General features: G+C 40.7%; 1 protein-coding gene across 50 annotated transcripts in view; it reads left to right on the forward strand.

Moving 5' to 3' along the window:
* The window catches only part of LOC138288307 (mucin-19), a 1,675,551-nt gene that overhangs the window by 898,725 nt on the left and 762,813 nt on the right, over nt 1–14,013 (forward strand). For 49 of the 50 annotated variants that reach the window (XM_069229764.1, XM_069229784.1, XM_069229763.1 and 46 more), the window contains one exon: nt 1,568–1,600. The exons of the other annotated variant lie outside the window; for it this stretch is intronic. In XM_069229764.1, coding sequence (XP_069085865.1) covers nt 1,568–1,600 — 33 coding nt within the window. The remainder of the gene's footprint in view (nt 1–1,567; nt 1,601–14,013) is intronic. 50 annotated transcript variants of the gene reach the window in all.

Raw genomic sequence — 14,013 nt, forward strand, 5'->3', positions numbered from 1 at the left:
TATAGATTTCTCCCGCCCTAAAGAGAGCAGCAGAAATAGCTGCTCCAAGAAGGTGGAGCAATGTCACCTCCTGCAGGAGGTAGGGAGCCAGCTGGGGCCACAGGGGCCCTCATAGTCCCCCTGCAGCTCCCAATATGAGATCAGTGGGTGCAATGGGTGGGCACCAGGGCAACCACTTTAATATAATGCAGGCCCCGGATGACGGGGCACAAGGGGTCAAAAACAGCTCGGGGAGGGAGCCTTTGTGGCTTTTCATCGATATATATGGCCCTGGGGATGGGGTCCCTAAGGCATAGTAAGCTAGGGGAGAGGAGCTGTGCAATCCCCTCCCTTTTTAATATATGTGGGGCCCTGGGGGATGGGGTCCCATGGGCAATAATAGGCTTGGGGAGAGGTGCCACAAAGCCTCCCTCCCTTTTAGCAAAAAAAAGGCCCTGGGAGATGGGGTCCCCAGGGTCTAGCAAGACTCTGGGAGGTGGGCCACAAACCCCCCTACTCTTGAAAATAAATACGCTCACAGGGGATGGGGTCCCCAGGGCCTAATGATGCTCAGAGAGGTGGGCCATACAGCGTTCCTCCCCTTTATAAACAAATGGCCCTGGGGGATGAACACCCTAAGACTTAACAATACTTAATAAGGCTTAGGGAGGGGTGCATGTGCCCTCTCTTTAAAATAAATAGCATCCTAGGAAATGGGGCAGTTGGATTAACGCATGATAATTAAATATTACTTTACAATAAAAACCCTAGAAATTCACAAAACAATTAACAGTTACATAGACATTTTAGTCCAGAGAAAGAATTAATAAAATGTAGACATCCACTAAAAACCCAAAGGTTACAGGGAAGTTATAGTTAGATTCAGATTTTACACACACACAAAACCTTAGAAATTCAGCAGTTATAGATATAATTATCTCAAGAAACAATAACTCATGCCATGCACTGCTAATTACCCCACATATTACATCAGTCATGACATCGTCTATTACATCATTGATATTGTTTTAACGTTTGCAATAAAATATTGATGAGAAAACCGTGCATGACAGGGGTGTGACTTATAGTTACCTGAAGGCACAAGTTATAGTCACTTGAAATAACTCTAACTATAACAACTGAATTTCTATGGTTTTGTGTGTGTACATTTGGGCCCTAACACTATGTCCCTGTAACCTTTTTTTTTTCAGTGAATTTCTACGGTATATATATATATATATATATATAGAGAGAGAGAGAGAGATAGATAGATAGATAGATAGATAGATAGATAGATAGATAGATAGATAGATAGATAGATAGATAGATAGATAATGAAATATACTGACTACAGTTAACCATTCATATTTTGTGTGCAACAAAGTTATTTCACTTTCTTTGTGCAGCCTAAATGTCCAATAAACATTTGTGTGCATTAAATGGGATATTTATATTTTTCTATATAGGTATGGTGATTTCATGTTATAGATTCAATGTATAACAGAGGTATTTATTTGAAGAATATTTAAAATACACAACAGTGTACATGTGATCTTATCTGCAATAAAATGAAATCTTTTCATTTCAGAGATAAAAACCAAGACTCCACCACCTGGTCCAGGTACTTCATTGAAGTGTTCAAGATGTATCTATTTGATTACATTTTGGACATAAACACTCTACCAGCAGTGTGTTGTATAATTTCAACGTACAGATATATACATGCATAATCATAAATATATGCATATATAAACATCTCCATAGTTATCTGCATATATCTTTATTTTACCCATGCATTTCTATGCACAGATATACATTTCCAAACATTCACACATATGTGTGATGTTTGCTCCATAAATGCACATATACAACAATGTATTTGCGTATATGCACATTTATGTGCACACACAAGAAGATGAAGGACAGTTATAATCCATTTCCACCCATAAAGAGCATCTGCATTGAAATGGTTATGAGTCACAAATAAATGAAATATCTTTAAAAGATATATAATATTTGGAAAAGTGCATAAAATGAGTGTTGGTTTGATTTACCATTCAAACTCCAGGCTCAATAACATTAGGAAAAGTGCACACAATTGGTGAGGAATAAAGAGGGTCAGATACGCTATTGTAACTCTAGTCCTACTAGCTTCATGGAAAATGCACCTATTTGTGAGAGTTGGAGGGAAAAGGGTTGGATTTATTATTCTAACTCCAGTGCCATGAATATTGGAGAAAGTCTATATATTTGAAGGGGTAGAGTCAGATTTACTATTTTAACTCCAGTCCTATGCACATTTCAGAAAGTGCATATATTATGGGCAGTCAGATTTACTTTTAGAAATTCAGCACTACTAAAATCTATTAAAGTAAATATGTATGGAAGTTAGGGGTGTCAGATTTACTATTCTCCCTCAAACCTTGGAGAAAGAACATATGTGAGGATATGGGTGTATTATTTCATATGGTTGTGAGACTGTAGACTCACAAAATTTGTCTTGGGTCCATTCAGGCGTATTTGTATCCCCTTTAGCTCAATGCTGGGCAGCTGTGGCTTCGAGCAGCAAGCCTTAACAAAAGAACTTATTGTAAAGCATTTAATAGTACAAAACAACGAAGAAAGTTACAAAGCACTAAAGAACTAGGACACCAATTTATAAAAACTAGAGTATATTTTTATGAATTTTTAGAGACCTTCATAAGCACAATCCACTGGATGGTTCCAGAGATGTTGATTTAGAAGATATTAATACTTTTAAATGCAACTGCAAACAAGCATTGGTCAACAAAATGTTTGTGAACTTTTGAAAAGATTAAAGGTGCTCGTTCGGCTACTCCAGCCTGGGTTGGGTGACCAAATCAGACAGGATGGTGGTCTGGGGGGCAGAAAGGACACCTTGGATAGTTACCTGCCCACCATAGCATTTTTAAGGCAAGTTCCAACTTTACAGAAGAGCTGCCACAGACTCAAATGGAGTGGTCCTGATGCTGAGGATACAGGCAAAACTATGCTCAAAGATTATCCTGTTGAGGTGCAGTTGACGGGGGGTCTTTGTGGTTATTACTTAGCTCACTGATGAAATAAGGCAACTTTGGGCACAGATGTCAGGGTCCCTCAATGTCCTTTACATTGCAGTAGCTGACCAGCCGATGATGGGCTACTGGTCTCCTTGCACTTCAAATAGGTTGAATCAATAGGTGGGGACTATAGTCCATTGTGGGTAATCAATCCAGGTTCTGATAGCACCCCTGGGTCCTTCAGACTTTGATACAACTTTTGGCTATCCTGGATTTGTCTCTTGGTGTGACCTGCAACTTGTAGCAGCAAAACTTCTGCGGTGGCCACCAAGTTGTCGGTTTGGGCTCCTTCAGTTGTTTTGTCCCTGAACATGATTCCAGGGGATAGTTGACTGATCCCTGGAGTCACTGCTTTGATCTGGGACCAGGAATCAACTTTTTCCTTTAGCCAGAAGCCACAGGCTCTTACTATACTTCACTAGCCCAAAGTGCAGGTGCAGTCCTTCCGATGGTGCAGCCTCTCTTCGTGCAAGTTCAAGTTTAGCTTGGCAGGCCTTCTTTAGTCCTTTCTCCAATCCCAGCTTGATCTGAGGGGTAGGGTGGCAGGAGTGACATATTCATTCCAGAAAAGTGACCTGAGGGAACCTTGCATTCAGTTGCCAATGGGCTACTAGGTCCCCTCCCTTCTGATGATGTGTTTCCAGCAATATGTGGCATCTAGCTATCCCAGAGTACACTAGTCTAGTCATTCTCAAGATGTCGGGCTCCTCTTTGGTCATCAGGTGCTTGGTAACTCACCATAGAGGTATGGCTACCTGAGGGCTACACGCCCTTGGGAAAACAGGCTTGGGCACTAGGATTCCCTCTCTGTCCCTGTCTCCAACTTGTCTACATGAACAAAAGGCAGCCTGGCCAGAAGTGTTATCACCATTGGCCCAACAAAGGCAGCTTCCCCATGGATACTCGCCTTTTGGGTTAACACCCTGAGTGGCCATCCTGGGAAAAGAGGTTACACCTCGCTCTGCTGCACCTCCCTTTGTATTTAAGCATGAGAGTCTTTGCCACGTCTCTGCAGGTTGGAAGAACTTTGCTGTTGACCAGGGCCTTCTTTAAGCCGCTGGATTAGCTGGGGCACAGAGTGGCAACTTTCTAAAAGTTGCAGACCTTTACTTGTGACATAAATTTTTGACCAGGCAATCAGGTCAGTTTTAGTGCCAGGATTATTTTGATACCTTACAGTACCTAGTCAGGTAGTCCTGTTCATGATTTAGGCAGGCTGGGTTGCCAGTCGGTGACTCTGTGTTAGCCAATGAGGCTACTAACTTTTCCTCAGCAAAAGAGCAATTTCAAAGTGTTCCTGTAAAGACATATAAGCATTATGGGGGTCATTATGACCTCGGCGGTCTTTCTGAAAGACCGCTGAGGGACCGCCATGCTGAAAACCGCCAGTGGTGGCGGTTTTCCGCTCGGCGTATTATGACTGTTGGCAGCTCTCTGTCCTTTTTTGGACGGAGAGCCACCAACAGCCATACTGGCGGGAGGCGGGGAAGTGGAGGTTGCTCCACCTCCACCGCCACGCCAACAGAACTCCGCCCACCGAATCACGTCCTGTGATTCGGCGTGGCGGTGTTCTGTTAGTGGTGTTGTGTCGGCGGAGCAGCCCACATGGATCCCGTCCCCTCCCGGAGGACGACGGACAAGGTAAGTCGATCGTCCGTTAGGGGAGGGGGGTGGTGGGGTGTTGTGTGTTGTGTGCGTGCATGTGGGTGTGCGTCTGTGTATGTAGAGGGGGTGTGTGAGTGCGTGGATGCTTGCGGGGTGTTGTGTGATTGGGAATGAGTGCGTGTATGTCTGTGGGTATGTCTGTATGGATGTGTGCATGTATGTTTGAATGTGGGTGTGCGTGTCTGACTGTGTGTGTGTGGATGTTGGCATGTATGTTGGTGTGTGTACGTGTGTGTGTTGGTGGTGCCTACGTGCGTGTCATGTGTGAGTGAGTGCTGTGATGTTGGGGGTCGGAGTGGGGAGGGGGGCCCTGCCACCTTTGGGGGGTGGCAGGGGTGGTGGGGGGTGTAGGGGAGGGAGTCAGGATGGAGGTGGGGGGTGGGGGAGACCCTTAACAGTGCCAGGGAAGGAATTCCCTGGCACTGATAGTGCTTACCACCATGGATTTCATGGCGCTTTCAAACCGCATGAAATCCATGGTGGTCAGCCGGGTCCAAATACCTCTGGCGGTATAGTGACGGCCGCCGGGCTGGAGACCCAGATCTCCAGCCCGGCAGGCGGAACGGAGAACTGGCGTATGACCATGGCGGTAACCGCCATGGTCATAATTTAAAAAAAAAAGACCGCAAGCCTGTTGGCGGTCTTACCGCCGCTTCTCCTCCTTCCGCCAGGGTCATAATGACCCCCTATATGTCTTACCTAATAATATACAGGTCTCTACTCTAGGGCTTTATAGGCCTTCCTTAAGGGAGACTTACATATGTATGTTAAGGTTAGTGTTGGCTTTGCCATTACTTTAAATTGCAAAGTCGAACTGTGTCTGCAGTGGCAGGCTGGGAGCCATTTTGTACTTTGTGACACTCAGGGTGGCACAAGCAGTGCTACAGCCCTGAATGGACACTCTGCCTTACATGCCCTTGGTACCTGGGGTACAATATATTAAGGACATATAAGTAAGTCATTGCTTGCAGACTGAATGTAGCCAACCTAACATATAATTTGTAATGGGTCAGAACACTGGCACTGAGGTCTGGACAGCAAGCCTCAGAGCACTCTCAAAGTCGAAAAAACAGCGATTAGTAATCCAAGTTGGGACAAAGAGTGGGTGTAAACCTGCTAAAAGCCTGTTTCTTTACAACATATGGTTACGGGGTGAGAGTTACTATTCTAATACAAACCCATCATAAATTTGATAAAGTTTGTATATTTTGAGGCAGCTTATTTATTATTCTAACTCCAGTCCTAGAAATATTGTAGTACGTAGACACTTGTTTGGGTTAGATTAAGTGTTACAACTGCTCCAGAAGCACTGGGGATAGGACACATATTTTGGTTGGAAGGTAAGTTTATTATTGAGGAAATTGAATATATTTGGGGGTTCTGATTTACTATGTTAAATCATGTCACCGTTAAGTTGTGGACATTAACGAATATTAGAAGGCGGGGTACTGACTTACTGTCCTAAATCAAAATAGGACAAGTTTTAAACAATGAATCTAAATTAAACACCTGTAATTAAATAAAGATATATATTAAAATTAAGATTGTTTTTTTTTAAATAAATACATTTAAAAACTAAATACGATATAAAATACTAAAATACTTTTTTTTAAACAAATGGCAAACTGTAAATAATAAAATGTCAACCCCCCATTTTATTCAATAAAACTTGTTTTAAATAATTATATATTAAATTAAACCTTGGAACCACAAATATTTTCTTTATATAAATGTCACAATTTGCAATATCAATTAAAAAATATATTATGAATTAAATCCCACTGTGTCTATGTAAAGAAATCTTTCTTATAATGTTGAGTCACCACCAAATATGAAAAACATTTTTTTAATTTTTTAGAATTTTAAAATAAAAATAACCAAACCCATTATTTATATAACTATTTGATAATATAGAACTTAAATAGTTTAATAGTTTAGTGTGCATTCAAATGAAACCCTACACACCCAAGCCCTCAATAAACCCAAGAGGAAAATAATTTTACATAACTTCATATAAATAAATAAATGACACATGATATTCACCATGGAAACATTTGCTTTTGCTATAATTTCTTCCTGGTGTATGTCTGGTGACTGTAGCAGTTTCCTAAAGGTGTTCAATTGTGAAACACCTCTAAAAATAAGAGCAGTGCAAGGAATTTGTTGCAGTTTGTTATATTTTGGTTCCACCAGCAAATGCTCATCGGGTTGGAGATTTGTGAAAAATGTTTTTGGAAAGGACTTCTGTAGATTTTCTGTCTTGGTAAATATGTTTTTTGTTTTTGTTCTAATAGTTATGTGCGGGTGGCTGATAGAACCCCATTAGTGATAGTTGGATACTTTTGCTATTACTATTAATATTCTAAATAAGTACAAATCTTTATAACAGTGTTGTTTTGTGCAGTTTGGGACACATAGAACAGCCCTATAGTTCAAAAACTCTGGTAAGCTCTGATATTTTATTTTTGAAATCTTTTCCTCACAGCTGATGTGCTGTATGCCTAGTGCTTGGCTATAGATAATGCGAAGTTTCACATGAAGTGGGTGGAATGAAATGCAGTTTAAACGCAGAAGAACATTTGGTGGCTGTATATTACTACTGAGGTAGTAATATACAGTGTATTTATTTCCTTCTTTCATCTTCATGATGTCAAATTGGCATTTTGGTTGCCGTTTGTATTTGCTGACAAATATTTGGAATGTTTGGTAAATTTCACTCTTTTCGTCCTGTTAGTGCTGCAGCACACAGTTTGCTCTAATTCATAGGTGCAAAACTCAACACATTAATTATATTGTATTGCTTTTCCAAGTATGAAAAACAATTTTTATGACTGTATGTCTGTGTGCTGCGCTCTTTCTGACTTTGATTATCTCTGTGTGTCTGTCTGTCTGCGTGCCTTTCTGCATAACAATCTGTCTATGTGCTTGCTTATTCCTCAAAATGCTTGAGCATCCACGGTTTCTGGGTGTCTATTAGGTAGCTGTTTTTCTGCATATTTTATGTGTGAAATTGAATGAAAAATATTCTAGTTGCATGTGTAGAATTAGTCATGATGCAGACATGCCCCTAGCCAATCCCAGGCTACTTAATGTGCTTTTTAATGGCTGTTACTGCACCTCGTTTAAAGTGTCATGCAGTTAATTACATCTTATAGACAAATGTCCACAAAGGTAAGAAGTCATTTTCTGGTAAATATCTGATAGTTACACCAACATCTGTGTGTAATATTTAAGTAGAATAGCCTTAAAAAAAGGGCCATCTGATAAAAAGTCCTCTTTTATGTGTGTAATACGCTAAATAGCAAAACAAGCATAGTTACAACTCTTTCGCCGAAACTAAAGTAAAACCCAATATGTTCCCTAAATGTGCAATCCCTGTTAAAACGGAGGAGCTGCCCTTCTAGACCTCATAATGATCTACTTGGCTATAGCCTTCTGCTGCCAGATCATTCTAATATTATACCCTATTGGTGATGTCAGTAGCTCATTGTTAAAGGTGTACATTTTAAAGAAAACAACCTTATCCTCAGCAACAAGATGCTCATCTGGAAATTGTAGCCACTGACTTGGACATTATTCAAGGCCTACATACTCATACTTATCCTTATGAAACACAGCCAAAGGGCTGGCCAATAATGGGGTGTGTGGCATCAATTCAATCCATGTTGAATACTCCATGCCAGGGTGTGGCCCTCTTGCATTTCAAAATCAATATTCAGTGACATGTCACTAACAAGAGTAATTAGATATCACCCTAATTTTGGTATTGGCTACGTCATTGATGCTCCATTTGACTGCTAGAAAGAGTGAATTTCTTATCCCATCAACATTAAAGCCCAGTAGTGTTAGTGTAGGCCATATGTTTGACTGTGCAATGAGTGAGCATTGACAACTTCTTTATTTAACATAATGGTTATTTCTTTCATTAGTGATTATAACTTACAGGCCAGTGCAACATACACGCCACACGCAAAAACAAGTCTTGGGTAATATATTTGACACTGACATTCTTGTTTGTATGTTTTAATATTGCTTTCCTTAATTCAGCTATTCAATAAGCCTTTCATTCTGTTTGAGGGGAACTTGTGGGGTCAATATTTCTGGAATACCCATGTAACTGCCAATAATCACTTTTCACCTGAGATAAATACAGTGCATTTCATATTGACCTAGAAGCCTCAGGGTGACAAAGGGGGTGTAGAAATGACCATTGCAAGTTATTACTTTTCTACTAGCACTAGAAAGGAATTTACAGCTGATTTTGGTAACACTTTGTTAAAGGCTAACATTCAGTAGCTCTACGTATGGAAGCTAAAATTGGCATGGTCATTCAGAGTGCTGACATTGACAACATATTTCACTACTTTCTGAGTTTAATGCCAGAGAACGGAAACAGATGGAGACAAAGAATTCATTTATTTGTTTGTTTTTGGTGACACTAGAAGAATGAGTTTTAACTGCACTATTGCACACCATGATTGTGAGCTTTTTCTGAATCTTTACAGGATAATCTTAAAGGACTTTGGACCAGATGTAGAAAGCATTTTAACAGTCACATATGCTCGGATTTAGTGTATTAGACCATTAAAATGTGTTGTGCTACATGAAAACAGTTTTCAGACTTCTAAAATAGGTTTCTGAATGAATAATGATTCAGTATCTAGAAGGGACTTGTTGTAGAGGTCCCTTCTAAATATTGAATCAGTATCGTATGTATCAACATTTTGCAATTGAAATCCGGACACAAAACATTAACAATTTTGTCAACCTCCAAGTTGGGGTGGAAATCCATTCACAAAATGAAAGGGGTCTCTTTAGGAGCCCTTCCTCTTGTAAATAAAAAAAATGTTTTGGGAGAAGCAGGCAGTGGTCCAGAAGTAACGGTCAGCTCTCAAATAAACAAAAAAGTAAACTTTACATTTTAAATACAACCCAGTTCCATTTAATGATATCGGGCTGCATTTAAAAAAAAGCAAAACTTTGTTTGAAAGCAATCACAGACATGGTGGTTTTCTGACCACAGAAGGCCATCATACCTTTGGTGGCCTCCAATCTGAGAGAGTTGCAGTTTGCAACCAATTTCACAAAACTTAATGAGACAGATCAGATTGAGAGTGACTCCGAATTTCAATTTCCATACTCACCTGTTTGTGCATAGGTCGGTTTGGAAAATTATTTAAGGCTTCAGTACGAGTTTGGTGGTCGTACAAGCCGACCTCCAAACTCTAGCGTTGATGTCCTCCCCAAGCGTATTACAATGTTCCCGCTGGGCTGACCGACAGGAACATTATATTACGTGTTCCCGCTAGGATGACCGGCTAGAACAGTTCTATGATACTGGACTCAGCTCCTTTAAGGGAGCGGAGGCCAACACCGTAGCCCACCAAACCAGACAGTGTGCATTCTGATGGTGCTGGGCAGGGCGGACCCTGACCTGCCCTGCCCATGCCCTATGGCCCCCAGCAGTAGCTTTCCACCTGCCTTTGCAAAGCTGAGTTGTAATCAGCAAGGCGGCACTGAGTTTAGTGCAGCCTTGGCTGAGTGTAACTCAGGCGGCTGTCAGCCCATCAGGAATAATGTTCCTGGCAGGGACGACGGTCCTCTGGCAGGTCCACCAGCTAGGGTCGTAATGTGGTGGTCGGACCGCCTGGAGTGCGCAGTCAGACCGTCACCACTTGTGTGACACCACACTCGTAATGAGGCCTTTACTAAATACAAAAATACTGGGCAAAAAGTGCCACCAAGAAATTGTGACCAGAAAATAGTACATCTGGTCAGACAGGAAGTTGCTACAGGTTAGTTGTGGTGTGATCTTGTCATTTGTTGGTGTCATTGGTCCATTAGCAAAAATGGAATGTGATACTGTTTAGTGGTAGGGTTATTGTTCATTCAATGAATTTGGAACATATTTACAGTCACCAGTGTATTTTGCCATTCAATGGTGGAGCTTCATGTTATCACTTAATGATGTATTGTTATCAATTAATGTTATTTTAACCTTTATGTTATAATGTTGCAATTATATGTGTCATTCATTTTAATGTGTTGCGTGCCCTATTTCCACTATTGAGAATAAAGAATTTCCTTCTTGTATTTCCATCTTGGCTTTACCTTAATCTCTGAAGTTCCTTTTACTCTGCTGTAACAACGTTCTTAAAAGGCAGAGTAAACAATTAATTACCTAATACACAAAGTAAATCAAACTTTTCTGGTGCTAGTATCTTGTTCTGCAAGAATACTGGGTCAAATCGGGTAGTGGATCTGAGTCCAAAATAAAACTCTGAACTTCTTATTCGAAAAGGAAAACTGACAGATGCCCCTCAGTTCCCTACCACAGCGGTGCTCATCTGTGTAAATGCATCAGTTGTAAGGCAAACCAGTGAAAGAATCACCCATCTGGAGTTGAAAAAGCGGACCCCGTCGATACATCGAAATCAGTACTCACATTCTAGTTTGTACTTTATCACACACTAATACTTACTATGGGATATTCTCCTACAAATAGGATAAGAATGGTTGTCATGATTATGAATTGTTATTCACTTTCAGCATCCCTCTAGCAGTCTGTCGATCCACCTTGCCCATTCCTAATTAGAGGTATATTTTGCACCTTTTACTTACGTCAGCCATTCAGCAAGAAGGGATCTGCTCATGTTCAACCTTTGTTTCTCTTACACTAAACGATAAACTATGCTTTTGTTCATATTTTGGTAAGCACATGAAAGCTGCCTTTCTTGTTTATTATTTTGCTATGGGATTGTAAAAGATACTTTATAGCTGCACAACTTCCCCAAAGCTACTGCAAAAAGCAAGCTGCTGTGCAGAGTGAGAAATCCCCTTCTCTGGCTTATAATGCTAGTAACTACACAATATTTGACAATGGAACTTAAATATTTGAAAGGCCCGCATTAATAATGAACAGGTCTGTCATCGAGGCATTCTATACAAATAAAATTGCCGTTCTAAACAGCAACGTCTGTACTGCATGTAACATTACAATAATGTGTAATGAAAGCTGTGGTGTACACTAGGATCTATAATTCCACATACGATAAACATGGTTTATTTCTACTCTATCAGATTTATTGGTTTCACTTTTCTGAGAGTCTGTGCTTCAGTGATTAACTGGAAGAGAAAGAGGGATCAATGATATTCAAAGGTGCAAAAAATAAGGCCCATATTTACACTTTTTTGTGCCGCATTTGCGTCATTTTTTGACGCAAAAGCAGTGCAAATTTACAAAATATAATTGTATGCTGTAAGTTTGCGCCACGTTTGCGTCCAAAAAATCAAGCAAATGCGGCGCATAAAAAGTATAAATATGGGCCTAAGTATTTTTGCCCACCTTGCACTGCCGCTTAGGATTTGTTCATGTTATTTTTTATAGATTAGTTTGAAATATAGACAACCAATTTCATATGTGTCTAGTAAACAGATTCATGTTACAAGTGACAAGTAACAAGTAGCTCTCCTTATGTATGCTCCATCAGAACAATATTATCATGGCCCTTGATTCCTTGGAGCACTCCATTCCGTACATTAGGTATATAAATTCTTATTATCCTGGAAATGCATACTTCCATTGCGGTAAGAATTCTTTTAAATGCATGATTGATTCACAGCGTGGCTGGTTGCCATTTCAAAGCTTCCATGTTCAGCTAAATAAGCTCTATCTATATCTACTGAACTTTCAGTATTTTTCTGAAGGATTGGGGACTTGGATCAGGAACCAGAAAGATGTATTGACCCTTAATTATCAGTTTTGTTTTTTTGTGAACTTCCTGTCCTCATTGATGGTCTTGCCACATCCCCATTAGGTGCACGTATTTCTCCTTCCTGGACTATGTTGGATCATATAACTTTTGATTATTTCTGTGGGAGGGAGCATTGAGAAGCTAGGGCAGATTCACACAAGTTCATTCTGGCATCCCACCTCTCATCATCAGCCAGTTCACCAATATCCCAGGGGTACATCAAATTCCTTCACTTCCCCCATTACTAATTTGGCACGCAGCAGATTAAACTATGATATTTCAATTAAGTTGCAATATATGAGGTTAATGCATGTCGGAGTTGGAGATACCAGAAGAATTTATTTTTATGTCCTCCTGATCATCTTCAAATGAATACAGAAGCTTTCAGACATTACATTCTCCAAACAGATATTGTTATATTGTCTGACTCACCAAAGTCTTGCAAAGTGGACACCTGACCCAGCGATTTACCGCACTACATAAGTGTCTGCTTTGTAAGTTTGCCTCCCTTGCCCAATTACTTCAGGGTCTTGCACCATAGTCTAAATACAGCTTGAGTGGCTGGTGACAACAGTGATTTGGGATACCTCCATAGAGTAAATGTACTACATAGGTATGTGCCACAGCCCATTTTGTGGTCACAAACACTGAGTTTGATTTTGGATCATGTAGCCATTCATTAATAACCATCAAGTAGAATGCTCTATAATATGAAGCAATGTATGCCACTCCTGTCCTCACATGATATAGGAATTTAAAGCATTTTGTCAAAGTTATTCTGGTGGTGCTCCAAGGCCATTAAGACGTCCTTTCTTAGGAGCTAAGTTGTCCAAAGAAATTGAGGGGGCTCTTGAATGGGATGTTTTGAGTTTTGAGAAAGTAGATCGGCTCTGGTCATGAGGCCACAACCTTCTCCTGAGCCCATACTATTGGTGCCATTCCTGGATCCGCAGATGTCCCAGGGCAGCAATGACCCTATCAATATACACAACTCTGGTATGCAGCCAGATCAGTATTGCCCAATGTCAACTGTGGTGCTGGCTGTACAAGACCTTCCAATTCAGAGCCATGGCCTCATTTTCTGGATACACCATGTGGGGAGTACACTTGGGTAGGAGCTGAGTATCCTTTTAATTATCACAGCACCTTAGAAGAGCCAGAGGGTAACTGGTACAGGGAGCTGGCAGATGCAGAAAAAGGATAGAGACCTCCCTCCTATGTTAGACCAGGACCCTCTCAACTTCTTCCTAAAGGAGAAATTCAAAATTCTCACATTAGCTCAGGGTATATCTGCCCTTGACCCCAGACACTGTATAGTAGTGTTTGACTTGCAGGACATCTATTGTCACCTCCTTGTCCTCCCAGCCCACAGAAGCTACCTGCAGTTCAGAGTGGGTCATGAGCACTTTTGGTTTAATGTGCTCCCCTTTGGCCTTACCAGTGGCCCTCAGATGTTCACAAAGGTAATGGCTGTGGTTGCAGCCCATCTGTAGAGGTCACAGTCTTCTTCTACCTTTATGAGTGGCTGTTGAATT

This window comes from Pleurodeles waltl, chromosome 4_1 (assembly GCF_031143425.1).
Source record: "Pleurodeles waltl isolate 20211129_DDA chromosome 4_1, aPleWal1.hap1.20221129, whole genome shotgun sequence".
NCBI lineage: Eukaryota > Metazoa > Chordata > Amphibia > Caudata > Salamandridae > Pleurodeles > Pleurodeles waltl.